Genomic DNA, 26,535 nt, shown 5'->3' with positions numbered 1-26,535 from the left:
TCTAATAACTAAGCGTACGATGGGAAGAACATGTGCTGTTAACTCCAAATGTTCAAAGACAACACAGTCGTGAGTGGTCCTGCCCATTTGAGCGTGTGAAGCTTAGCCAGAATCAATCTGAGCAATCGATGCTAATAACTTACTAGTATGACTGCGTGCAAACAGATTGTTAACTAGTGAGATGAGAGTGGAGATGGCAGGAGACATGATGGGATCTGCGCCCTCATTACTAACAGAAGCTTATTAAATTTAAGCCTCGTCAGTTATGTTTTGTTCCTAGCTCGAAGGAGAAAGTACAACCACAGGTCCTGCATCTGAGCCTACCTTTCTGTGTGGAATTTGTACGTTTCCTTGTGTTTATGTGGATTCCCTGGCTACTCCAGCTTCCTTCCTCAGTTCAAAAACATGCATGTTAGGATTCTGCATTTATTTTTAAAGTGTGTTCCTGTACATCTTTCTGTTGATTTGCTCGAGGTATACCTCACCTCACGCCCTGTGATAGCTAGCTCTTAAAAATGTCAAACATCCAGTGAGTGGCAATTCTTCACATGGATAAGTGATGTTGATGAGAGGTTAGAGGAGAATGTGTGCACATGCTCTGAAAAACTGAACTGCTAAAGAGTGGAAAAAGCTTGGATTAAAAAAATCTGTCTTTGGCCTGAGGCGTGCAGATGGTGAGCTCAGAGAAGAACATCATGGACCCAACCTGCCATGAGTCAAGAGTCCAGGCAGCTGCTGCTGGTGTAATGATATGAGGAGTGTTTTCATGGTAGTTAGTGTTTGAAAGTTAGCGTAGGTGTTTTTATTGCCACAGTTTACCATCTTGTAATAGTCCATTAAAAAAAGCCATCTCCAACTGGTTTCATGAACATGACAGAGAGGCCATTTTGCTTAATTTGCCTTTTCAGTAGACTTGTAGTCAAGACCGCCTAAACCAAGACCAAGACAGACTGAGTCAAGACCAAGACAAAGTCGAGACAAAAAAGTCTTTAATCTGCAGCCAGATGCTGCTTCGTTTATGGGTGTCAGGCATATTTATGTGTTTTTGCAATGCACTCGCGCAGCCCTCCTCACCGCTGTCTACTGTCTCCCTCACTTACTTAGAGGACAGACACACGCTCCACTTGACTGTCGCGTCTCTCACCCTCTGTTTTTCACATAATGATATTATCCTATATCCTCGCATGTGATTGTCTATAATATGGAGAGATTGGAGCATAGCTGAGCCACTGTGTGAGAGCTGAGCAGCGAAAGGAAATTAAGTGAGGAGCCGGCTCTCGCTCAATGGGAGTCGACTCTTCTGATTCACTACAAAGCACTCTCTAAGCACGGGCCTTAGAGCTGGTGCTTTTGCACATGACACATTATCAAACGTTACGTTGTGTGTCGATCCGAGACAGCAAGACTGAGACAGCAAGACCAAAACAAGACCGAGGAATCCGAGACCAAGACAAGACCAAGACCAAAGTCCGTTGAGACCAAGACAAGACCAAGACCACGACCACATAAAAATGGTCTTGAGACCACATCCAACTCTACTTTTCAGTCATTTGATCTGAATCCATAAGACACTGTTTGAGTGTGGTAGAGCTGCATATAACTGGTACGAGAGTGCATATGATGAATGAACAGAAATGATGGGATGTAATATGACAACAGGAAACAGAAACTCATGAATCCATGCCTATGAGAACTGAGGCTGTTTAAGAGTTCAACAAGTAACAGGATACTGTGCCTAATAAAGTTTATATGATCCTAAATTACACTCCTTAGTTATGCAAGCACCAATTGGTTAATGTTCACTCACAGCCATTTCATTAGGCACATTACATAATTAGGTGCAATCACATGACAGCAATTCACTACTCATAGGCATGTAGACATTTTCAAGATGATCTGTTGAAGTTCAAGCATCAGAATTGAGAAGAAAGGTGACTTAAGTGACTTTGAATGCAGTATAGTTGTTGTTTCCAAACAGAAAATATGCAGTGAGCAGCGGGTCTCTCAGAAAAATAAATCCTATTTTATGCCAGAGCTCAGATGAGATCTAGAGTGCTTTGAGCTGAAGGAAACAGTACTAACTCCTATAAGTACTGGTAACAACCAAGACATGCAGAAAATCATCTTAGCACAGTGAATGGAACCAGGCTTGAGAGACTTGAGATAAGATTACACTGGGTGCCACTCTAGTCAGTAAGAACTGGAAACAGGGGCTATAATGCACACAGTCTCACAAAAATTGGACAATATATAGAAGACTGGAAAAACACAGACTTGTCTGGCGAGACTCATCAGAATTTGGCATAAACTTGAAAAGAAAAGAGGAATCCATCTTCCTTATGTCAACAGATCAGGGTGTGTAGGTTGTGTAATGGTTTGGGGGAAAACTTTGTTCCCATTAGTATCAGCTGAGCATCTTTTTAAAATCTTTATAAGTTTAAAAAAAATCTTAAACTGGTTTCTTGGACATGAAAATGAATTTACTGTATGCAAATAGCCTCCGCAGTGATCAGATCTCAATCCAATAGAGCACCTTTGGGATGTGATACAACAGGAGATAGGCCTCATGTAATAATAATAATAATAATAATAATAATAATAATAATAATAATAATAATAATAATAATAATAATAATAATAATAATAATAATAATAAGAAGAAGAAGAAGAAGAAGAAGAAGAAGACATGGGATATTTTTGCAAGACACTTGGATAATTATTAATTCGTTCATTTGTTTTGACTAAGTATCTCAACTTGGTGCATAATTTAACACAAAGGTTTCTGTAAGTACCTTATATGTTCTGAATGTAACAAACTGCATGTTACTATGCAACTCAATTCTAAATATTTCACATGCTGTGACTGTGTGGAAGTCAAAGATGTTTCCTAACAACCAAACAAAGTGTCTGTCATAAAAATATTTTTCTAATTACTAATCTGTTGTTTTCAAAACATGCCATTTCCAAAGCTCCCAAACGTTTACACTTTTAAAAAGGCTCCAAAACTCCTGAACATTGTTTGGTTGTTATGGCTGGCTGCTCTAAATCTTGACTCATCTCTCAAAGATGGCCTAAACAGTAGAAACACTACTTTAATATACATACTGTTGTCTAAAATAGGTTATCTTACTGCTTCTTCCTATTTTCTTTTTAATCAAAAAAAGTTACAATAATCATACTAACAGGGATGGCTTTTGTTTCAGATGAGCTGCCTCTGACAAAAGCAAAAAAAAACCTTTTAATGTGATTTGAGCAGATGGCGACATTTGTTTTGGAGGATACACCCTAATGTGTGTTACAGTATGAAGACATGCAGATGCTCTATCAGAGAAACAACGCACAGGTGTAAGATGTTCAGAGTGAACCAAAGCTGAGTCTGGAGGACTCTAAGAACAATCAGCTGTCCTGGTTCCACAGCTGGAGAAAACTTACTCTGAACTAACCAGGTACAATCCTGGATCAAACTTTAATCAGTGACCATTGGGTACACCACATGTCTAGTCTGCTTCTTGAATCAGATCACCTGTATAATGAACAAGAAAAAGTAGAACTACATTCAACATACAGCAAAGAAAATACTTGGATTGAGACAGATCAGGATGGTGACCTTAAACGTCTGTGAAATGCGGTGTAAGATGTGAAGATACTGTGAAATGAGAGGGAGGTGTAGCTATGAATGACAGAGAAACAGGAAACTATCTTGAAAAGGATGCAGACAAAAAACATGTCACACTTGATATAAAAAGAAGAAATCCCAGACACAGGTGAATGTAAAACAAACAAACAAACAAAACCCCTTTAAGTAAATTTCCGTTCTTTACCTATAAATCCACATAATTATCATTGAATAGTTCATTTAAAGTTAGTCCTGAGTTCACTGAACTTTAGAGTTAAAGGCAGTGAACTTGTATTAAGATCTTACACTGTGAAACCTAAATATTGGCGAGTACTCTAATAACCTCACAGTGCACCTTAATACACTTACTGACTTCAGTGAGTAACCAATAGAACCTTGTTCTAATGACCGGAGCTTGACTAATAATTCTGATGTGAATCTAGTGAAAAGTGTACCAGCTTTTTAGATTTTAAGCACTGTTACCTCACAGTGAGTGAAGCTGGGGCATTTCTGTGTGGAGTTTGCATCTCCCCATGTTTGCGTGGGTTCTCTCATAGGTGTGAATGTGAGTGTGAATGGATGCCTATCTCTCTGTGTTAGCCCTGTGTCAGATTGGCAACCCGTCCAGCGTTTACTCAGGATAAGGATAATTAGGAAGAGAAAGGCTAGATTGATGGGTTAAACAATAAATATGCAATACCAGGGCTTCACTCCCTGCTTTCTGTTTATGACTACCAAATAACAACAATGTAATGTACATCATTCAGCACACAGGGGTCTGCACTGCCCCCCTATGGTCTTTAGATTCAACAGCAGCTCTTATACTGTGTGGATCGGTCCCCCTTTGAACTGATTTGGCTGATTTCATCTGTTTCCAGTGAAAAGTGGAGTTTACATGTGGTGGACATTTGCTGCAAAAGAACTACAGATGTGTTAACAGAAGTCAATCAAACACACCCATGCAGAGCTGAATTCACATCCAAACTCTTTTTTGTTGACATTGACAAATACAAATGCTACTCTATCTGGTGTTTTTTCAGTCTAATGACTCTAATGATGTTGACAACATCAACTCAGAATGTAAATATTAACTTTTGTTTTTATAAGTAACACAGAGCCACAGAAACTACTCAACACACAAAACAGGAAATACTAGCTGGAAACATAAATACTTCATTTAAAAACAAAACAACATTCACACTCTACAAGAGGAGTGTGTCTTGGCAAAGAAACACTGATGGAATAAGGCATGATTTATTTGGTCTTCTTGCCTTTGCCCTTTCCTTTGTCCCTTTTGGCCTTTTTGCTTTTGGCCTTATTCTTTAAGGCCTTGCGAACGCTGTAGCCTCTCCACCAGGCCTGGATCAGAATGGCAGCTTTGGTCTTCAACTCCAGCTCTCTGATCTCCTCCTGTCTCTTCTCTTCAGCCAGCCGCCTCCTCTCCTGGATCTGATTGTACTCCATCTCCAGGGTAGAAAAGGGTTTCTCAAACTTCTTCCGCTCATTGTCCTCCATTTCATAAGCATTTTCATTCACCTCCAGTTTGGCCTGAGAAAGACGATGGTGTCATTGGGGGTGTGTTGTGTCAAAAGTGGAGAAGAGGGAGATGGCAGTGGATATGGTTGTGGAGTGAAGAAAAAACAGAAAAGTGGTGAAAATATAAGAAATGCTTTCACTGACACTGAGCATCCTTAATTTACTAAGGACATAAAAAGGTAACAATGACCTAAAAGAAAACCCAGGACAACACCTTTATTTCCAGATGTTATACAAGAGTAAATACAACAGTTATGGATTTTAAAGCATAGAAACTTGGATGTTATTTTATATGCTGTGATAGAGCAGATCATCTGCTAGTACAAGGTGCTTGAATCCCTGGCTGTTTCAGCCTGTATGCCACAGTATCCTTGGGCAAGATTATGAACCTAAGTTGTTTTGAGTGCTCAAGTAGAAACGTTATAAGAACCAGCTGATTTACCAATTACAATGAGCTCATAGAATAAATATTAAAGTTACATAAACTTTAATAATAAAATACATAAAGTTTTATGTGTAAAATTGAAAATTAAATGTGTAAACACTTTCCCCATTGGATGCTTACTAGGGGTAACCATTGTTTTTCTTTTCTGAACTGAGTGGTTTCGGGCCTGCTTCCTGAACAAACTGACTGGGATTGTTCTCTATACAGGAACCTATTCTAATGGTCATCAAACTACATCTTTATTGATATAACCTTAGGTGTCAAAACTTGTCATTAAGTGTACAGGGCTGTCACGTGTTAATATTGAGCTGGTACTGTACTGTAAATACAATAAATGTCACAACTTTGCATGGCAGGATTAGCCAGGATACTGCGGCATACAGTTTACCCAGTTTATTGTGAGGTGTCACATACTGTGCAACTGTGATAACCTTAACATAATATTTTAGGGACATATTCTGAATATAGTAATGAGTAATAAGTTTGTAGAAAGACCCCATGTTAATATTTTACAGACTATTTCTGGTACTTTGCAGTACTTTGCAGTGGAAAGTTTGTACCTGGATTTCTCCTATTTCGTTGTCAAACTTTTGGATTAAGGAGTCAATTTTCCCTTGCATCTTTTCTTTTTTCTGCCAAAAAACAATAACAGTGAACATGAGTTTAATGAAAACCAAATACACTACCACAAGTAAAACATGAAACCTTATTGTTACACTAAACGTACCTCTTGGAGTAATCTCTCAGCCTGTCTGTTCTCAAGCACAACATTTTTGAGCTGAATTTTCAGTTGATCAATTTCCTGCTGTAAACGGTCCTGCTTCAGCTTTGACACCTGAATGTGTGCCTGCACCTGTTTGTCTTCAAAAGGCGACATGTTATCATCTGACACATCACCTTCTTGAGGGCTGCACGCCTGCAGCAAACTTTCCAAGTGTTTGATTGTGTTCTCCTTCTGGGAAATCTGTGATATCAAAAGCAATGGATAGGAGGTGAGAAGATGGAAGAAAGGAAGATTCTGCTTCTCTGGCTGCTAATGAAAAAGCCTTGACAACTTACCTCAGCATCTACTTGCTGTATAGCTTTAGCTACTTCTTCTTCCTCCAGTGAAATATTTTTCTCCAGATCTTTTGCAGAGGATGAAAACTCTTTCTGCTTTGTGATGAGCTGTAGCTCCTCGTCTGGGCTGATCAGAAACTTTTCTACCATGTGGCTATGAAGCACCTTTAATCCTTTAATTAATTTGTACTCATTTCCCTCTATTTTTATATCTAGTTCTGCCCTCAAGCCAATAATGCCATCTGAATGGGCTCGGCAATAACGGAGAATATCCCTGACAGAGTTCTTGAGATCATTCCCAAGCTGAGCTCTCTCCTTCTCTCCTCCGATCCTGGCATCTCTTATTTGTTCTTCAACGGACTCCTGTTTGAGACTTTCTAGTTTCTCCAGTCTTTCCACTAAAATCCAATGTTTTTCAAGTGCCTTGCTCAAGTCCTTGTCAACAATCTCAGACTTACTGTTAAGGTGGAGGAGAGCGGGCAGAGCTGCTGTGGTCTCAATTTTACTGATGCAGTTTTCAAGTATGCTTAAAATATTTTGAGCCTCACTAGAGAGGTGCTTGCTCTGTACTAAGCAACCATCTTCTGACTGGCTGTTTGGCAGCAATGCCAACCAATCTTCAGACATGTCGACACTCAGTGGCTTCGACTGGAGAAAAAAAAAAAAAGAAGTCTGGTTTTAGCTGTGTCTTAGCTTTTGATAAAGGCAGTGTGTTCTATGAAAAAAATTAGCACGAGTTTGTATATTTCACTTTACTCTATATGTCACACTTACTTGTTTTAAATCATAAAACTAAATTAAATATTAGACAAAGACAACCAGAATAAATAAAAAATGCAGTTGTTAAATGATGACTTAATTTATTAAGGGACAAAAAGTATTTAATCATGTGATCAACCACATTTTTGGAAAGCTCAGTTTAATTTCACTAACTATTACTGTCAGACCTGCTGAATCAAGAAATCGCTTAAACAAAACCTGTCTGACAATGTATTTTACACATAAGAGAAGTTACTTTTCTATCTTAGTTTTAGTCTAAAGTCTTTGTGAAGTACTGTATTGGTTTTATTTTATACCTGGTAAATTAATTTTCTTATTAGCGAGCCAGTTAAGTATCTATAGTACTGTGAGTAGTAAACGTTCTAAACAACACATCGTAAATTTAAAAAATGAAAAGGTTGTTCTCGGTTTTTGTTTGCTTGTGGCACATAAGCAGCTTTTACTTTAGTTGTGTAATATACAAAGTTAGCTAAACTACATACCTGTAGACGTCCCTCAGTAAGTGTGTGTTTTATTTGTTTTCCTGTTGCTAGGATACCAAATAGCCATCTGTAATATGATCAGCATCGGATCATATTACAGATTGCTTATGTTGACAAAATATACACACATATATGAATACTTTACCATATTTCAAACAAATTCATACAGGTATTAGCTTTAAATTAATATACTATGATGTGTTAAAATTGCCGACTTTTACTTTGGAAATATGCATGGTAACTTACTTAGTAGTGATGGGATTTCCGGCTCTTTTTAGAGAGCCGGCTCTTTTTAGAGAGCCGGCTCTTTTTAGAGACCCGGCTCTTTCCGCTCGGCTCACTAAAAAGAGTCGGCTCTGTCGGCTCCGAACCGGCTCTTCAGGTTGTTTTGTTGCTTTAATTATTTAATCATTAACAATAATATAAAATTATGCAGAAAAGGAATTACTAATGTAAAAAAAGTGGTTTTATTTATATATGTTTATATATGGCCCCTAGAGACAAAGCATGTACAAACTCTAAAGCACGTACAACTCCAAAACACATTTCTAGCGTTAACTGAACTTCCAAAACAGAGCTACCCAGATCACTTAAATTACACAATTGAAAGCATGTGTGTATTGTTTGTGTATTTATAGACAAGCACTCATATTTATTCAAATAATTAAAAAAAAAATTAATTTACCTGTTACAACCACACACCAAATCCGGTTGTTGATACTTCCTGGCTTGTGTAGCCACTAGGTAACAAAAGCTCAACACTGCGCCCTAGCATCCTGGAGCACTTCTGTTGTCTTTTGTACATGATTCTGAGTTTGTACGTGCTTCTGAGTTTTTACGTGTTTTGTAGTTTGTACGTGCTTCTGAGTTTTTACGTGTTTTGTAGTTTGTACATGCTTAGGAGTTTGTACGTGTTTTGGAGTTTGTACGTGCTTCTGAGTTTGTATGTGTTTTGGAGTTTGTACGTGCTTTTTCTCTAAGGGCCACCATAAATATACTTTATTTATTCACTCCACATAAAATGTAATAATTAAATCATATAATACAAAGAACAACTATTTACATTTTAGACTTTTAACTATTTAAATTTTCAGCTTTTTCCTTTTAAATAAATTTAACGTGAAACAACACAAAACACTGCAAACCACAACACAATTAAATATAAATTAAAATATTAAAACAAAAAGAAGATGCACATTCTCTGTCATATGGGCCTGCATGATTTCTGAATCCTTTATCATCTGCAACTGAAAATAGTGGATGATCACTATACCTTTCTAATGTGACGTTGTTGTCCCTCGCTCTCTTTCTCTCTGGCTCTGTTCCTGTGCTACTGCGAGTGTAACTAACGCCCCTCCCCCCTCTGCCCAGCGCAAAGTACAGGCCGCGCGTGCGGAGTTTAGCGGAAAAAAGGGCGAGAGAGAGGGTGAGAGAAAGAAAAAAAAAACAACTCACGGCTCCCAATAAGGAGCCGGCTCGCGTCGTTCACTTCAAAGAGTCGGCTCTAAGAGCCATTTCGTTCGCGAACGACCCATCACTATTACTTAGCCTGCCGTTAACTGCTGCTAGTGTCGTAAAAGTTTGTTTATCCAGTTCTGCCCATAAGTTGTAGGTATCTCTAGAGTTTTTGCGGCGTCGTTCTTGTACATAATGTTGCTCTCAAAAAGATAAAGCTAGATGTCAATTGGCTGTGAGTGGTTATCCGTTCTATGTGTAATCAAATTAGTTGTGTAGCTGTGCGGAAATGGTGCTGCCGCGATGGACCCAGACGGACAGCTTGTTAGCCTGCGTGACAGCGAGCCAGTTAAATCGGAGATAGATATTTGTGACAAGGAAGACACCAAATCTGTAAGCTCCCCAACCCCATGTCTGTTTAGCATACTGTAAAAGGCGCTAGAGCCTGTTTTTTACTATTCTACTATCGATATTTGAACTTGCATTTAACACAGGATAGAAACTGTTCGGTTTGTCTGCTAATATCTAACCCTGCCGTCCGTCCTCAACAAGATGTGCAGTTCTACTGCTGTTTGCGGAGAAAACCTTACACTTATTTAGCTGTTAGGTAGCTTATATTAAGTCTGACAAAAGGGTGGAATTCCAAGCAGGTTGCAGTCTGTTTATCTGCTAGCTAGCATGGAGACTGACGACGATGTGCCTCTCATCTTAACCTGGGACGAAGCAAATAGTGGTCTGCTCAGCGAGGAGCCTGAAAGAGGAGACGAAAGTAAGTCTATACAGTGATATCATCACATACCTCTGTAGTCAAGCAATGCAAACAATGCACATATACATCAAGGAAAGGAACATGATCGGGGGAAGTGGTTTGGTGTCTCTACTGTAATGCTGTCGCAGTAGACATACAAGTAATACACAGATCCCATTGAGAAAGCACACCAAAACTAATGCACTCCTGTGTAACACCTGTGTAATAATCCCCACCTTTAAGAAGGCTGTGGTGTTGGGGGTTCGTTCACCCCCAACATTTTAAATACACTATTAGGGTCAAAATTACAACAGACCCAAGTTTCTAAGATTTAATAAGTTAAATCACTACTTCTGTACAGGTTCAGTCTGCTTCTTCTTTTGGCTGCTCACTTCATAGGTCACCACAGCAGATTATCTCCCTCTATCTCACCCTATTCCTACATCTTCCTTTGTCCTGGCAACCCTCTCTTTTTGTCTACACCCTTGAATCTTCTCTGTGCTCTTCCTCCTTTTCACCTGCCTGGCAGCTCCATGTTCAGGATCCTTTGTTAAATACATCCACTATCTCTCCACTGTACCTTGCCCCTTGAAGTTTGTCTCCTAAGCCCACTGCCTGATCTGTCCCTCTGATATACGCATCTCTAATCCTGTCCATTCTGGTGACTCCTAATCAAAACTCTGCCACCTCCACCTCTGCCTTCTGTTTTTTTTTTTTTTTTGTCTTGTCACAGCCACCATTTCCAAACTGTACATTGCAGCAGGTCTCACTATCATTTTGTAAACCTTCAATTTCACTCTTGCTGCTGTCCTTCACAAACCACCTCTGGTGGCATTTGTCTCCAACCACTCCACCTTGCCTGCACTCTCTTCTTCATCTCTCTCGTGCTGCTGTTTATCGCTTTGGATGGTTGACACCAGGTATTTAAATAAAAACAGTTCAATCAATACTTTTCTAAAGGTACTCCAGATAAAATGTCAGCTGAGTATTGAACTCTGATGGTTGTTTTTACTGTACACTACAGTATTCAGAGAGGAGCGTTTGCATAAACTGTTTATTTTATTATAGCTGTATATAGATGGAGTTAATGTTGTTTTTTCAACTTACCATAATGCACTGGTGCAGTCAGAAGTGCTGTAATGTTGACAGTCAGCTGCATATATGTTGCACATCCAGGATCTGCTGTTTGAATGGAGAAAACAGATTGTCCACCAGGCTCTGGGATCACGTGTGGGTGGAGCATGTATGAGTATCTGTGCATCTGCTTGACATAGTAATCCTGCTGCCTTTGTTTTCCTCACATATAAGCTACAAAATGACCCATCTGAAAAGCTGCTGGCTCAGCTTAGAACTGTGTGCCCCTCAGCCCCTCCCCAGTGCATATGGGTAGAGTGTGTTTGTGTGCGTGTGCGTGTGTGTGAGTATCATTTTCTCTAGCTCTGGCATGAACAGGAAGAGGAGAGGAGTGTTTTTTCTGTCATATATGGGAGTGGTGTACAAGTGGGACAAGTCCTGCTGTTCTTGCCTGCTTGCTGCCAAAGCCTTCTGGAAATAGAGGGAGTATGAACCTGGACTCTATGAAATAAAGCTGCCTCTTACCACTTGAGTGACAAATCACATGCTTGGATAGAAGTGAGGAATTTAGTTTTTATTGCCCATGTTCCGGACCCTTTATTTTTCTGGGACAAGTAGACATGACTGCTGGATCTGTTTATGTGAGCCTGACGTCACTGTGTTATTGACTGGGAGCTTCAAACGTATTATTGTTCTCAAACAAATGAGTGGTCGGAGTGGCACACAGCAGACGATGGGTGTACTTCTGTCAGAGTAACGGGTAGGCTGCCACTGGATTGGAACTTAAGCTTCTCGTTTCAGCTCAGTTTGCTGCTGTCATGGTGGATAGAAAACATCTGTGACCTGCAGCACATTGGATTCTAAGGAGTCGTGCCCGAAGAGAAAATATGTGATCTACAGTGTGTGGGAAGCGTACCCCAACAGACTTGCGCCACAGTAAAGTATGCAGCTGCAGAAAGCCGCATGGAGGGACAGCTTTGTTTGAGGAAGAACCTGGGATCAGGCTTGAGTTTGAATACTGACTTTGTCTGGATTTTATCTTGGTCACTTGACTTAATTTATACAATATTATGTTTATTTGTTCCTCCTAACATAGGAGTTTCGTGTCTTCCGAAGTTAGTCACTCGCTGTCGTCTGGTATTGCAAAATCAGTTCCTTTTGTGGTTTTTCTGTCTCGTCCCTGCATCCTGTTTGTGGTATGACAGAGGCTTAATAGCAAATGTGATGTGATTGAAAGCACACTTTATTACTGACTGGCAGCACTGGGATCAAGGTTCACGTTGTGCCACAGAGTCAGGAGGAGGTAATTTTTCAGTCTGGCAAAAAATGTAATATCACTCTTCTGTGTGACTTTTGTTCCAAAACAAGCAACTGATTCTCAAAGAACTACAAGTGCGGAACCTCAAGAACATCTGTGATCATTTTAAAAGGGGTCCGCTCTCCAGAGTCCTTTTGATCTCCGGGATATTTCCGGATCTGTAAGGATTTCATCCAGATCCACTTGTGACTTGGTTTCTGTTGTTTGCATCAGGTCTGTGTGGAATGTCTGGCCATCTGTATCTCCAGATGTGTATTGATGCTGGAACGAGACCAGCATACTGTGACTGTGACACACATGTACACTTGGTCCTTGGAAGTGAGGGATGTTAATACCGTCACACAGCTGATGAATCCAGACTGACAAATGGAGAGTTCGCACACACAGGCAGCTGGTTTCCGTGAAGATCAGTCGCATATCGAGAGCCCTGTAGTGACTTCATCCTTTGCCTTACAGTTAGAACTAGAATGCATTGGTAGGCGGATACCCCTTTGTGTGACTCACATAAATAAGGGGTGTATGAGAACACTCACAATTAAGTCTTGTCTTCCAGATGGAGGAGGCAGTTATGACGTAGTTAACAATGCTGTGATCTCAACGCCTGGCCCACAAAACTACAGATCCCAAAATGTGTCCTTGCGACAAAGCTGGGAGATGAACTACCAAGAGGCAGCCATCTACCTGCAGGTATTTACAACCAGAGCATTGCTGCATTTATTAGTGTATGCCCTCATTCACATGATCACATTATAGTTTTATTATACCTTCTACACTGCATTACTTGTAGATGGTTAAACCTTGTCCTCTCCCTGTGAGCTATATTTACATCCTGAAAAGCTGCAGGATGTTATAAATCTATAAACATGCAAAACTGTGCAAAATAAAATACAAAGGCAGTGTTGATGTACATGAAAGGAACTTTTTGCCAAAAATGGGATTTTTGTCTTGTTGCTGATACAAAAACATAACCTCATAAGGTTTTGTAACTGTATTTTAAAAAGCCACAATTGGTGTAAAAATTATACCCGACTGATTTCATTGGTTGATTATTGGCAGATTTGTTGATTTATACACAGCGTTTAGGCAAAAATCGGACTTTTATAATGGTATCGACACATTCAACAGAATGTAGATTATGGATTTGTAAAACCTTTGAACTGATACGATGGAGATGCCAAGTTGGCCAGTACTGGTCGGTTTGCTTTTAATTTTCTTTTTAGGGAAAGAAGCAATCTTTATTACAAATAAATTACTGTTTTAAAGTCTCTCTCTTTCTCACAACATGTTTGAATATCCAACCAGTGCAACATTAATGTCAAAGAACAAACTCATAAACACTGATAAATCAGACAAGAAAGCTGCTGTCAATCAATATTTATCTGTGTGTCTCTTATCAATGTCTGAATGTTTTACTTTCTAAAATTGGCAGTGGCTCCTAGATTTGGTTGGCCTGTTTTAAATCATTTGAAGAGCTGCAAATTAAAAATAACAGTAAGCACACATGTGCATTTGTATGCCTTTGAGAAGTTCTTTTTACATCGTTGGTCTGAATGTTGAGTTCTGCTCAGTTTAAATTAAGTGCAGAAAAACATTTTCTGTTATGTCTCCCGTGGAAGAAAAAAATTTAAAATACCAATTAAAAAAAAAACAACACTCAGGGAATTAAAGCTGTTTAAAAAATTAGAAACGTTCATATCCACACATCCATCACTTTTGCCAACTTGTATGCACAAATGTGTAACTTTTACATTTTCTGTGTAGGAAGGAGAGAACAATGATAAGTTCTTCACTCACCCTCGAAACCCAAAGGCGCTTGCGGCGTACCTGTTTGCGCACAACCACCTGTTCTACATGATGGAGCTGCTGACAGGCCTGCTGCTGCTGATGCTCTCACTGTGCGAGGCTCCTGCTGTACCCTCACTGCGCCTGGATGTCTATGTGAGTGAATCTCTACTCGCTAACTTACTAATATGAACTAAAAACACAACTTTACCTTACAGTCGCAGGCCACTTTCTGATTTACATCTTGATAACACTGGGTTGGACCCTTTTCCTCTTCAGAACTGTGCTAATTCTGCAGATTTATCAAGGTGCAGGAAACATTGCTCATAGACATGATAGAATCACACAGTCGCTGCAGATTTGTTGGCTGCACATCCGTGATGAGAATCTTCAGTTCATCCCAAAGGGGCTCTGATTGAAATCTGGTGACTGTGGAAGCCATTTGAGGACAGTGAACTCTCTGTCTCAGTTTGAGATTAGTTTTGTGACATGGTGTGTTGTCCTGCTAGAAGCAGCCATCAGTAGATGGACACAATGTGGTCATAAAGGAGGTGAGGAGGAAGCGTAGTCCTAAACAGAAGCCCCAGGTACACCACCAACCCGTTCATGTGTCTAACCGTTTTTCCCCACTCGGTGACACACCCGCTGGGGGTCAAACTCTGGTAATTGGTGATTCTGTTCTCAGACATGTGAAGCTAGAGACACCGGCAACCATAGTCAATTGTCTTCCAGGGGCCAGAGCAGGCGACATTGAAGGAAATTTAAAACTGCTGGCTAAGGGTAAACGTAAATTCAATAAAATCATAATTCACGTCGGCAGTAATGACACCCCGGTTACGCCAATCGGAGGTCACTAAAATCAATATTGAATCGGTGTGTAACTTTGCCAAAACAATGTCGGACTCTGTAGTTTTCTCTGGTCCCCTCCCCAATCAGACCAGGAGTGACATGTTTAGCCGCATGTTCTCCTTAAATTGCTGGCTGTCTGAGTGGTGTCCCAGAAATGATGTGGGCTTCATAGATAATTGGCAAACCTTCTGGAGGAAACCTGGTCTTGTTAGGAGAGACGGCATCCATCCCACTTTGGATGGAGCAGCTCTCATTTCTAGAAATATGGACAAATTTATTAAACCCTCAAAACATGACTATCCAGAGTTGGGACCAGGAAGCAGAGTTGCAGTCTTACACGCCTCTCTGCAGCTTCTCTCCTCCTGCTACCCCCCCAAAAACCCATCTCCATAGAGACTGTGTCTGCTTCCAAAAAGACAAAAAACAAACTAAAAACCAGCAACAAACAACTTAAACATTTACAAAGAAAGAACAATACAGTATCCACATCTGAACCAAAGAGTAAAACAGTGAAATGTGGATTATTAAATATTAGGTCTCTCTCCTCCAAGTCTCTGTTAGTACATGACTTAATAATTGATCAACAAATTGATTTACTCTGCCTTACAGAAACCTGGTTGCAGCAGGATGATTATGTTAGTTTAAATGAATCAACACCCCCGAGTCATTCTAACTACCAGAAATCTCGAAGCACAGGTCGAGGGGGCGGTGTGGCAGCAATTTTTCACACCAGTCTATTAATTAATGAAAGACCTAGACAGACTTTTAATTCATTTGAAAGCCTGATGCTTAGCCTCGTCCACCCCAGCTGTGAAACTCAGAAACCAGTCTTACTTGTTATCATCTATCGTCCACCTGGGCCTTACACAGAGTTTCTGTCTGATTTCTCAGACTTTATATCTAATTTAGTTCTGAGCTCAGATAAAATAATTATTGTGGGTGATTTTAACATCCATGTTGATGCTAAAAATGACAGCCTCAACATGGCATTTAATCTGTTGTTAGACTCAAAGGGTTTCTCTCAAATGTAAAAGAACCCACCCACCACTTTAATCACACTCTAGATCTTGTTTTAACATATGGCATAGAAACTGAACATTTAACAGTGTTTCCTGAAACCCTCTCCTGTCTGATCATTTCTTGATAACATTTACATTTACAATAATCGATTACACAGCAGTGGAGAGTAGACTTTATCAAAGTAGATGTCTTTCTGAAAGCGCTGTAACTAAGTTTAAGAATATAATCCAGCCACTGTTATCATCGTCAATGCCCTGTACCAACACAGAGCAGAGCAGCTATCTGAACGCTACCCCAACAGAGGTCGATTATCTTGTTAATAATTTCACCTCCTCACTACGTACGACTCTGGATACTGTAGCTCCTGTGAAAACTAAGGTCTCTAATCAGAAGTACCTGACCCCGTGGTATAATTCCCAAACACGTACCCTAAAGCAGATGACTCGTAATCTGGAGAGGAAATGGCGTGTCACAAATTTAGAGGATCATCATTTAGCCTGGAGAAATAGTTTGTTGCTTTATAAGAAAGCCCTCCGCAAAGCAGAACAGCTTACTACTCATCACTGATTGAAGAAAATAAGAACAACCCCAGGTTTCTCTTCAGCACTGTAGCCAGGCTGACAAAAAGTCAGAGCTCTTTTGAGCCAACCATCCCTTTAACGTTAACTAGTGATGACTTCATGAACTTCTTCACAAATAAAATTTTTATCATTAGAGAAAAAATTACCAATAATCATCCCACAGATGTAATATTATCTACAGCTACTCTTAGTTTCATTGATGTTAAGTTAGACTCTTTTCTCCAATTGATCTTTCTGAGTTAACTTCAATAGTTACTTCCTCCAAACCATCAACGTGTCTTTTAGACCCCATTCCTACAAAACTGCTCAAAGAAGTCCTGCCATTGATTAATTCTTCGATCTTATATATGATCAACCTATCTCTAATAATCGGCTATGTACCACAGGCCTTCAAGGTGGCTGCAGTTAAACCTTTACTCAAAAGTCATCTCTAGACCCAGCAGTCTTAGCTAATTATAGGCCAATCTCCAACCTTCCTTTCATATCAAAAATCCTTGAAAGAGTAGTTGTCAAACAGCTAACAGATCATCTGCAGAGGAATGGTTTATTTGAAGAGTTTCAGTCAGGTTTCAGAGTTCATCACAGCACAGAAACAGCTTTAGTGAAGGTTACAAATGATCTTCTTATGGCCTCTGACAGTGGACTCATCTCTGTGCTTGTCCTTCTTGACCTTAGTGCAGGCGTTCGATACTGTTGACCATAATATCCTATTAGAGCGATTAGAACATGCTGTAGGTATTACAGGTATTGCACTGCAGTGGTTTGTATCATATCTATCTAATAGACTCCAATTTGTGCATGTAAATGGAGAGTCCTCTTCACACACTGAGGTTAATTATGGAGTTCCACAGGGTTCAGTGCTAGGACCAATTCTGTTTACATTATACATGCTTCCCCTAGGCAGCATCATTAGAAGACATAGCATACATTTTCACTGCTATGCAGATGACACCCAGCTCTATCTGTCCATGAAGCCAGATAACACACACCAATTAGTTAAACTGCAGGAATGTCTTAAAGACATAAAGACTTGGATGGCCACTAACTTTCTGCTTCTTAACTCAGATAAAACTGAGGTCATTGTACTCGGCGCTGAAAAGCTTAGAAATATGGTATCTAACCAGATTCTTACTCTGGATGGCATTACCTTGGCCTCCAGTAACACTGTGAGGAACCTTGGAGACATTTTTGACCAGGATATGTCCTTCACGCACATATTAAACAAATATGTAAGACTGCGTTCTTCCATTTGCGCAACATCTCTAAAATTAGAAATATCCTGTCTCAGAGTGACGCTGAAAAACTAGTTCATGCATTATTACTTCCAGGCTGGACTACTGCAATTCATTATTATCAGGATGTCCAAAAAAACTCACTGAAAAGCCTTCAGTTAATCCAAAATGCTGCAGCAAGAGTACTGACAGGGACTAGAAAGAGAGAGCATATTTCTCCTGTTTTGGCTTCCCTTCATTGGCTTCCTGTTAAATCCAGAATTGAATTCAAAATCCTGCTCCTCACATACAAGGTCTTAAATAATCAGGCCCCATCTTATCTTAATGACCTTGTAGTACCATATCACCCTATTAGAGCACTTCGCTCTCAGCTCTGCAGGCCTACTTGTTGTTCCTAGAGTATTTAAAAGTAGAATGGAGGGAGAGCCTTCAGTTTTCAGGCCCCTCTTCTGTGGAACCAGCTTCCAGTTTGGATTCGGGAGACAGACACTATCTCTACTTTTAAGATTAGGCTTAAACTTTCCTTTTTGCTAAAGCATATAGTTAGGGCTGGACCAGGTGACCCTGAATCCTCCCTTAGTTATGCTGCAATAGATGTAGGCTGCCGGGGGATTCCCATGATGCATTGAGTTTTTCCTTTCCAGTCACCTTTCTCACTCACTATGTGTTAACAGACCTCTCTGTATTGAATCGTATCTGTTATTAATCTCTGTCTCTCTTCCACAAGCATGTCTTTTATCCTGTCTTCCTTCTCTCACCCCAACCGGTCGCAGCAGATGGCCGCCCCTCCCTGAGCCTGGTTCTGCCGGAGGTTTCTTCCTGTTAAAAGGGAGTTTTTCCTTCCCACTGTCGCCAAAGTGCTTGCTCATAGGGGGTCATATGATTGTTGGGCTTTTCTCTGTATCTATGAAGCGCCTTGAGGCGACATTTGTTGTGATTTGGCGCTATATAAATAAAATTGAATTGAATTGAATTGAATAAAGCGATCCAAATGATTAGCAACAATTTGGTTTGTTTAAAGATGCTCAGTTGGTACTAAGGGGCCCAAAGTGTGCCTAGAAAATGTCTCTCATTACACCACTAGCATCATGAATCATAACCCCAAAACAGGAGGGATCCATGCTTTCATGTTGTGTACACCAGTTCTACCAGCAGGTTCCCTTGACATGCCTAAACACCATGTGATATGTCATGTGATTGGCTCATTAAAGACTTGTGTTGATGTGCAGTTTAATAGGTGTACCTAACAAAATGACTAATGAGTGGCTAGTTTCCTTTATAACTTGTGTATTTGATGTCATTCAGGTCCATGCCACGCTGGAGCTGCTGGCTTTGGTTATGGTAGCATTTGAGCTATGCATGAAACTCCGCTGGTTAGGCTTCCACACCTTCATACGGCACAAGAGGACAGTGGTTAAGGTAACTGTTACATGTTAATAATTTCATAGTTATTGTGCGTGTGTGTGGCAGTCGGGTTGCTGTTACATTGTGTGGATCTCAGTTACGGTCAGAGGTCATGTTTTCTAAAAAACCTCGTGAATATGATAACTCAAAGTCAACTGGGTTTTTCAAATTCATACCATAGTTGTATCTACTAATAATCACAGATGACTTTAAATGAGTGTACAAAAAAATGGGAAAACAGAGGGATAGATATGTTTGCTTCTGGGGAAAAGACACACACACACACACAAAAAAAACTGAGCACAACAAAAAGCGAGGACCCAAGAGGGAAAAACATTAGCAGCACTTAATCTTTTTTCTATCAGTTACCATCACGTATAAAACATCGGGACATGACCACACACTAATTAACATGTAACACACCACACACACACACACAAGCATAAATGTGAGCAATGACGTCGACCACTTACGTAGGTGATACAAAGATTCCCAACAGACGTCTAAATTAGGGATTAGTCTGAAGAAAGGCGATTAAACTTTGCTATCTGCAGATCTGATGTTAAAGTTTGGGATTCAGCTTTCATTATCCTACACTGTACATGTTGTCTTCTCTCTTTGCACAGACGTGTGTGTTACTGGTACAGTTTGTGGAGGCCATAGTGGTTCTGATCCGACAAACTTCTCACATGCGAGTGACCAGAGCGCTCAGACCAATATTCCTGGTGGACTGTAGATATTGTGGTGCTGTGCGCAGGTAAATAATGACCTACACACTCACACACACACAGATTCAGTCTGGCCCAAGTCATTGCCACAAAGTAGACATTACATTTTTGATTGAGCACAAATTTGACTTGCATACTGGAAAATACTAGCGGGAACAGAGAGACTAGTCATCCCTGCCCGGGCTCCAAGCAAAAGTCTTGTCATATGAAAGAAAATGGTGACTCAACTCTGTAGGTTTGTAAAGCCAGACAAAATTAAACAAACTCAGTGAGATTTCAGCTCCATCTATCTTGCTAACAAATGTTTCTGAGAAGTTCTTTTGTTTTCTATTGTGGCCACCCACAAGGCAGTTGTCACTGACGAGGTTTCTTTCATCCAATCAGAAACTTGCGTCAGATCTTCCAGTCTCTCCCGCCTTTTATTGACATCCTCCTGCTGCTGCTTTTCTTCATGGTTATATTTGCTATTCTTGGTAAGAGTGCATAAAAAAACACTTTGATTATTTTCTGTCCTCTATTTGTTAAACTTGTTTATTCAAGCAGAGGAAACGCCTTATGAAGAAAGCTGTTTTTGTTAATGTTTGTATTTGATTAGCTCTTTGTGTCCTCCAGGCTTCTGTCTCTTCTCCACGAACACCTCTGATCCGGTATGTTGAGTCTTCCATCTCACTTACAAGAGTTTGTTTGAGTTATGTCATTTCAGCGATTTGGGTGGTTCTTCTCTTTGTGCCAGTTTTGTGTCTGGTCATATTTCCTGTCTTGAACCCTATCCTCTCACCACAGTACTTCAACACTATGGAGAACAGCCTTGTCAGCCTGTTTGTGCTGCTAACCACAGCAAAGTAAGCACGGCAATACACGTACTACTGCCGCTTGGTTATCTTTACACATGGGGCATGTAAGCAGTGCTCACCACGTTTAGAGCTTCTCATAAATCCTTTTACCACTTTTGCTTAATCTGCTTCCACATTTTTTTCATTTTTTGCATCTTATGACTCGGTCTGCATCTGATGGCATCTCTCTTTCACTGTGTAGTTTCCCTGATGTGATGATGCCAGCATACTCCAAGAACCGCTGGTCCTGTGTTTTCTTCATTGTATACCTCTCTATCGAGCTCTACTTTATCATGAACCTGGTAGAAGAAGCTTGTTTTTTTTCACAATTTCTGAGATGTCTTTGAGTCCTATTGAAAATACACATGGCTTGAAGTTTTCCCAGTTACTCATCATCGCCGTCTGTGCCCCCCTCTCCAGCTCCTGGCGGTCGTGTTTGATACATTTAATGATGTTGAGAAAATGAAGTTTAAATCTCTCTTGCTTCACAAACGCTCTGCTATCGACCACGCCTTTCAGCTGTTAGTTAGCCGTCAGGTATGCCTGTTTTTTTTAAATTATTATTATAATTATTATTATTTGTAACATGTCTTTCCTTTTTCTTTAACACTGTCAGGTGTTTTCTTAAGCTTTTCTTACGTTTCTCTGTGTTACACAGAGACCGATGGGTGTGTCTCTGAAGCAGTTCGATGGTCTGATGCGTTTTTACAGACCACGCATGTCTGCAAGAGACCGCTTCCTCACTTACAAAGCTCTTAACACATCAGGGGCTACCATGCTCAGGTAACTGTCTCCCTTCCACTTCTCAGAATGAAAATCCTTTTACATTGATTTGCTTTGTCACTGATTTAATGGTGGTGTGTTCTGTTGCAGCCTGCAGGACTTTTATAAGTTCTATGAGGTCACTGGCCTTAAATGGAAGGTAATTAGCCTGACATTTCTGCTGTGTAGCTGCTCTATTTTTGTGCTCCTCTGGTTGATTCAAATATACATTTACTGTCAATCTGTGTGTTGTTTAGGCACGTCGCAGTGGAGAACACTGGTTTGATGATCTTCCACACACAGCCTTCCTCATTTTCAAAGGAAAGTTCTCTTTCTCTCTTTTCTTCTGTTGTCAGACAAAATAAGATTGGCTCTTGATCCCTTATTGTGGATACTTTCCTCTCTACTTTATTAGGTATCCATTTGCTTGTGAAGTCAAAGGCCTTTCAGTATGCTATGTGTAAGTGTAATCATTGACCTTCTCCCAGCTGCTATCAGTGATACTGATTAAAGTCTCTTATCAAAGTTTTTTTGCGACTGTAGATGTGGTGGTGGCCATCAACGGTGTTTGGATCCTTGTGGAGACGTACCAGCTGAATAGTAAGATCTTTAACCGTAATCTGCAGTACTGTGCAAAAGTCACGAACCCCTCATATCTTGATATTTTGCCTTTAAGGCGACAGACTTTCTTGTCATTTTAAATTGGTTTTGAGCAATAGTTCTCCATTCTTTCTGGAGGTCTTTAAAAGTTTTTCTTTCGACATTGGCTGCTTTTTTTACTTAGGCCAGTCCTCATCCCTGACCGTTTTCAGTGGAATGTTTTTGTTGTTTGATAAACCGCTTAACTCTGACCTATGACTCATTCAATGACAAAAAAAGGCCCCTAACTCAAGGGATGAACCAGTGTTGTGTCTACACATAAAAGACAACTAAGCAAAAAAAAAAAAATTATTAATATTCTATCTTTAGGCACATTATTACTCGCAACCTGATGTAGAAAGGGATAACTTGTTTCCATTTCTATAGTTGAATCTATGAAAAACAGCACAAATGAACAACATTTGAAAGTCACGTCCTTAAGAAATTGAAAGAAATTCAGCAAAGACCTGATGCAGGACCCCGAGAGATGCATCTGGCCATTCAGTCGATCCATCTACTGTTCACTGAAGCCTCATCAGAAAAGGTCTCAGTGGAAGGGTGGCTGTCAAGAAGCCATTCTTGAGGAAGGGAAACGGGAAGAAAACACTGAGGTTTGCCAAATTACACAAGAACTGGACTGAATCAGTGGAAAATGTGTCTGATAGATTGAAGAACACAAATTTGACATTTTTGGTCAAATCATTGTCAGTATGTACAGAGGAAGTCAGAAAAGAAGTACAACAGTGAGTGTCTACAGCCATTTGTAAAACATGTTGGAGACTCTCTCATTGTTTGGGGCTCCATTTCAGCCAGTGGTGTTGGGGCTGTTGACAGGATTGTGAATGCAGAAAAGTACTGCCAGATTTGGATTCACCATGCAGTATATTCTGCAAAACGTCTAACTGACAACAGCTTAATTATTTAGCATGACAATGAATTCAAACACATTGGCAATGTGTTTAATCTACCTAGGTAGGTTAGCTTCCCCAGAAAATGGACCTCAACATTATTGAAGCAGTGTGGGATCATCGAGATGGAGAGCAGAACTAAAAGGGAGCCAACATCCAAAGAAGAGCTTTGAATGTCCTTGAAGTAGTCTTCAGTATTCCCGAAGACCTATGGCTATGAGAGTTCAGACTGTGCTGAAGAATAAAGGTGGTCATACCAAATATTGAATTTCAAGCTCTTTATAATTGCATAAACTCAGTTTTTGCTTTATACACGTATGTTTGCATGTGTTCCAGTGAATAACTGCACTTAATTTCCTGGCAATATATTAAAAAAATGCCCCAAGACTTTTGCACAGTACTTGCACAGTACTAAGGCATGTGTTCCAATACTCCAGGTGTTTTACCTTCCTCTCCTCTTGCAGGTGGATTTTCCTGGTCCAAATTGGTTCCCTGGAGTTACATTGTTTTTCTGACCAGTAAGTAGGCTGCATGGCACCCTCCCCACCCAAACTCTGCACCCCACATAGAAAGTCCAGATAGTATTAAAATGTCATAAGGTGTCGAGGATTAATTACAGTCATTTACACTGTGTGTCTGTCCTTCCACTTTCAGTTTATGGTGTAGAAGTGTTATTGAAAATATCAGGTTTGGGGCCAGTTGCCTATTTCAGCTCTGGGTGGAATCTGTGAGTAACACACATTGAAAACACAAATCTGTGCTGCATCCAAAACTCAAACTGTGCACTCTGTTAAACACAAACAATGTCTAAATCAACAGACTCCATTTGACTGTGGAAATTTTAGGAATCTTTAACAATTAAACGTGACATGTTGTTTTTCAGTAGGCCTACTTATATTTAAAAGAAAATCACAGAAATGCCTCTGAGCTGATTTGAAACCCTGTTTCTCTGCTTTTGCTGGTAATCCTCATTGTGCTCTTCCGTCCAGGTTTGACTTCTCTGTGACGGTTTTTGCCTTCTTGGGCCTCATTGCTCTCGCCTTCAATAAGGAGCCGTTCTACTTTATTGTAATTCTCAGACCGCTTCAGCTGCTAAGGTATGATTTCCGATCTCCTTTAATGTGACAGCATATATGCACATAATGGCAATAGTCATTTATTTTACATTCAAATTTCTGTGTGTTGCCTTTTGCAGGTTATTTAAGATAAAGCAGAGGTATCGTAATGTTTTAGACACCATGTTTGAGCTCTTCCCCAGGATGGCCAGTCTAGGGTTGACATTAATCATCTTCTACTATTCCTTTGCTATTGTGGGAATGGAGTTCTTTGCAGATGTGGTTTACCCCAACTGCTGCAAGTGAGTAGTGGTGTCATGAGACACAAATGGAAAAAGTGGGTCTCTCCATTGACGATTCATTACTTCATTAATTTATTCTTCCTTTTTTCTCTCCCTCTCAGTACGAGCACAGTGGCCGATTCCTACAGACTGATCAACAACACACAAGGCAACAAAACAGTGCTGGAAGAGGGCTACTATTATCTCAATAACTTCAACAACATCCTCAGTAGCTTTGGTAATAATCCCTTTTTCCTTTTTGTCAAAATTCTGTATTTGTATATTATCTACATCTGTTGTGTGTTCATGTGTGTTATGTTTTCTAGAATTTTAAAAACAATTACTCAATTTTCATTTATGTCCAGTGACTCTGTTTGAACTGACCGTGGTCAACAACTGGTACATCACCATGGTGAGATTGAGTTTATCTGTGGTTCAAAATCTGTCGCCACTCGGCAGCCTGAGCACAGATCGTTGGGTGTCTGACTGCTTTTTGCTCTTTCACAGGAAGGAGTGACGTCTATGACGAGCCACTGGAGCCGTCTGTACTTCATGACTTTTTATATAGTTACAATGGTGAGCAGGAATGCGAACAGAGGAACAAAACAAAACTCAGAGGTTTTGCATATCTGAGACAAATTGAAGCCTTTTATTCTTTATTAATGTTTCTATCCTGCCCTGAGGAGCCTGTGTAGTCTTACTTTAATGTTGTCCTCTGCATAATCTACTGAAGAATCAGTGTGTGGGAATGTAACCATATTGCATACAATGTTTTGTCTGTGCACTGTGCAGGTGGTGATGACCATCATCGTGGCGTTCATTTTAGATGCATTTGTGTTCCGCATGAACTACAGTCGCAAGAACCGGGAACCGCTAGAAAATCCAGAGGGTGGGTTTGAGTGTGTGTGAGATTGTATGCAGGTTAAGAGTTGTCAGCCAGGATCTAAATTAAATGTGTTTGTACATGCTGTAGATGAGAATGGGATCGTGTTTGAAGTAGAGGTGAGTCGTGATGACGTTCTCATCGCTCTCGAGCTGTACAAACAGATGTGCCCAGGATCGTCTTCCCTCAGCTCTCTGCAGGGAGTCTTACAGACTATGGACAAAAGTGGGGTAAGAACACACGCAAACAGCAAGAAGTCGTCTTCTTCGGCTCTTTAAGTCCCTCTAATTAATTTTCACTCCTGATTTGTTGTGTGCAGCACTCGTCTTTAGTGTACCTAGGTCGCAGGTCTAGGACGAAGAGCGACCTCAGCATGAAAATGTACGAGGAGGAGATACAGGTAAGAAACTAAAGATGTAATCCTGAATACCATGTCAGGACTTGGACTATCATGATGTGTTGGTCTTTTCTGTGTTGTTTCTTAAGGAGTGGTATGCAGAATATTCGAGGGAAGCCCTGCCTGAACCAGACCAAAGCCTGGAGCGGGATCCAGACAGCCCCATGCCTGACTTGTCTCCCTTCCCAGAGCCTCAGCTCAACTCACAGACTGGACCTCACAGCATCAATTAATGCAAAGTTTGCTAGGGAAACATGCACATTGTCATTCCAACGTTTCCTTTAAAGGCAAAAGCTGCAGTAATCAGGAAGCCTGGACTCCCATATTATGTGTGCATATACTGCTGTTGGCCTTTTGTGCCCTATTGTAAATCATGACGCATCTAAACCTGATGCCTTAGTTTAACGGCTCCTCTGATCAGTATTAACACACCCACTGAGTTTTCCAAAGACCAAAATATATAAACACTTAATACTCCTTTTAGCTCAACTGAACAAATGATGACATTTTCCCTCAACTAATGTCTCAGCAGACTTAGAATATTTTACTTTTATATAACTTCTTATTCTGTAATGTATTTGAGTTTATTTGAATAAACTGTTAGAACTTGTCAAACTGTGATGTTCATTGATGTTGCTGGATTATAACACTGCTGGCTGTAAAAATTA

At 40.2% G+C, this 26,535-nt stretch overlaps 2 protein-coding genes across 5 annotated transcripts; one reads left to right on the top strand and one right to left on the bottom strand.

The window, feature by feature from the left end:
* Nucleotides 1-4,769: 4,769 nt before the first annotated feature.
* Nucleotides 4,770-9,569, bottom strand: drc10 (dynein regulatory complex subunit 10). Of its 2 annotated transcripts, none has more exons than XM_085180102.1 (5): nt 9,463-9,569; nt 6,657-7,304; nt 6,325-6,561; nt 6,158-6,229; nt 4,770-5,164 (listed from the first exon to the last, which is right to left on the bottom strand). In XM_085180102.1, exons 2-5 carry the CDS (start codon nt 7,281-7,283, stop codon nt 4,871-4,873), a joined length of 1,230 nt encoding a protein of 409 aa, XP_085036228.1. In that variant the 5' UTR covers nt 7,284-7,304; nt 9,463-9,569; the 3' UTR covers nt 4,770-4,870. The 2 variants fall into 2 exon arrangements, with proteins under 2 accessions (XP_085036228.1, XP_085036227.1); XM_085180101.1 differs by lacking the exon at nt 9,463-9,569 and adding an exon at nt 7,919-8,102.
* A 439-nt stretch (nt 9,570-10,008) lies between these two features.
* Nucleotides 10,009-26,482, top strand: tpcn1 (two pore segment channel 1). 3 transcript variants are annotated; one of them, XM_085180095.1, is made up of 26 exons: nt 10,009-10,142; nt 13,067-13,200; nt 14,275-14,451; nt 19,283-19,396; nt 20,008-20,138; nt 20,494-20,582; nt 20,722-20,756; nt 20,893-20,951; nt 21,145-21,244; nt 21,363-21,479; nt 21,601-21,725; nt 21,816-21,864; nt 21,962-22,026; nt 22,121-22,164; nt 22,248-22,304; nt 23,716-23,769; nt 23,906-23,978; nt 24,241-24,348; nt 24,447-24,608; nt 24,710-24,825; nt 24,953-24,999; nt 25,095-25,163; nt 25,380-25,476; nt 25,561-25,700; nt 25,790-25,870; nt 25,957-26,482. In XM_085180095.1, exons 1-26 carry the CDS (start codon nt 10,052-10,054, stop codon nt 26,098-26,100), a joined length of 2,478 nt encoding a protein of 825 aa, XP_085036221.1. In that variant the 5' UTR covers nt 10,009-10,051; the 3' UTR covers nt 26,101-26,482. The 3 variants fall into 3 exon arrangements, with proteins under 3 accessions (XP_085036221.1, XP_085036222.1, XP_085036220.1); XM_085180096.1 differs by lacking the exon at nt 10,009-10,142 and adding an exon at nt 11,708-11,955; XM_085180094.1 differs by lacking the exon at nt 10,009-10,142 and adding an exon at nt 11,962-12,988.
* Nucleotides 26,483-26,535: the final 53 nt, after the last annotated feature.

Source organism: Neolamprologus multifasciatus, chromosome 12 (assembly GCF_963576455.1).
Source record: "Neolamprologus multifasciatus chromosome 12, fNeoMul1.2, whole genome shotgun sequence".
NCBI classification, from domain to species: Eukaryota; Metazoa; Chordata; class Actinopteri; order Cichliformes; family Cichlidae; genus Neolamprologus; species Neolamprologus multifasciatus.
The sequence above is the reverse complement of the archived record's forward strand: the minus strand, read 5'-3'. Positions and strand labels throughout refer to the sequence as shown.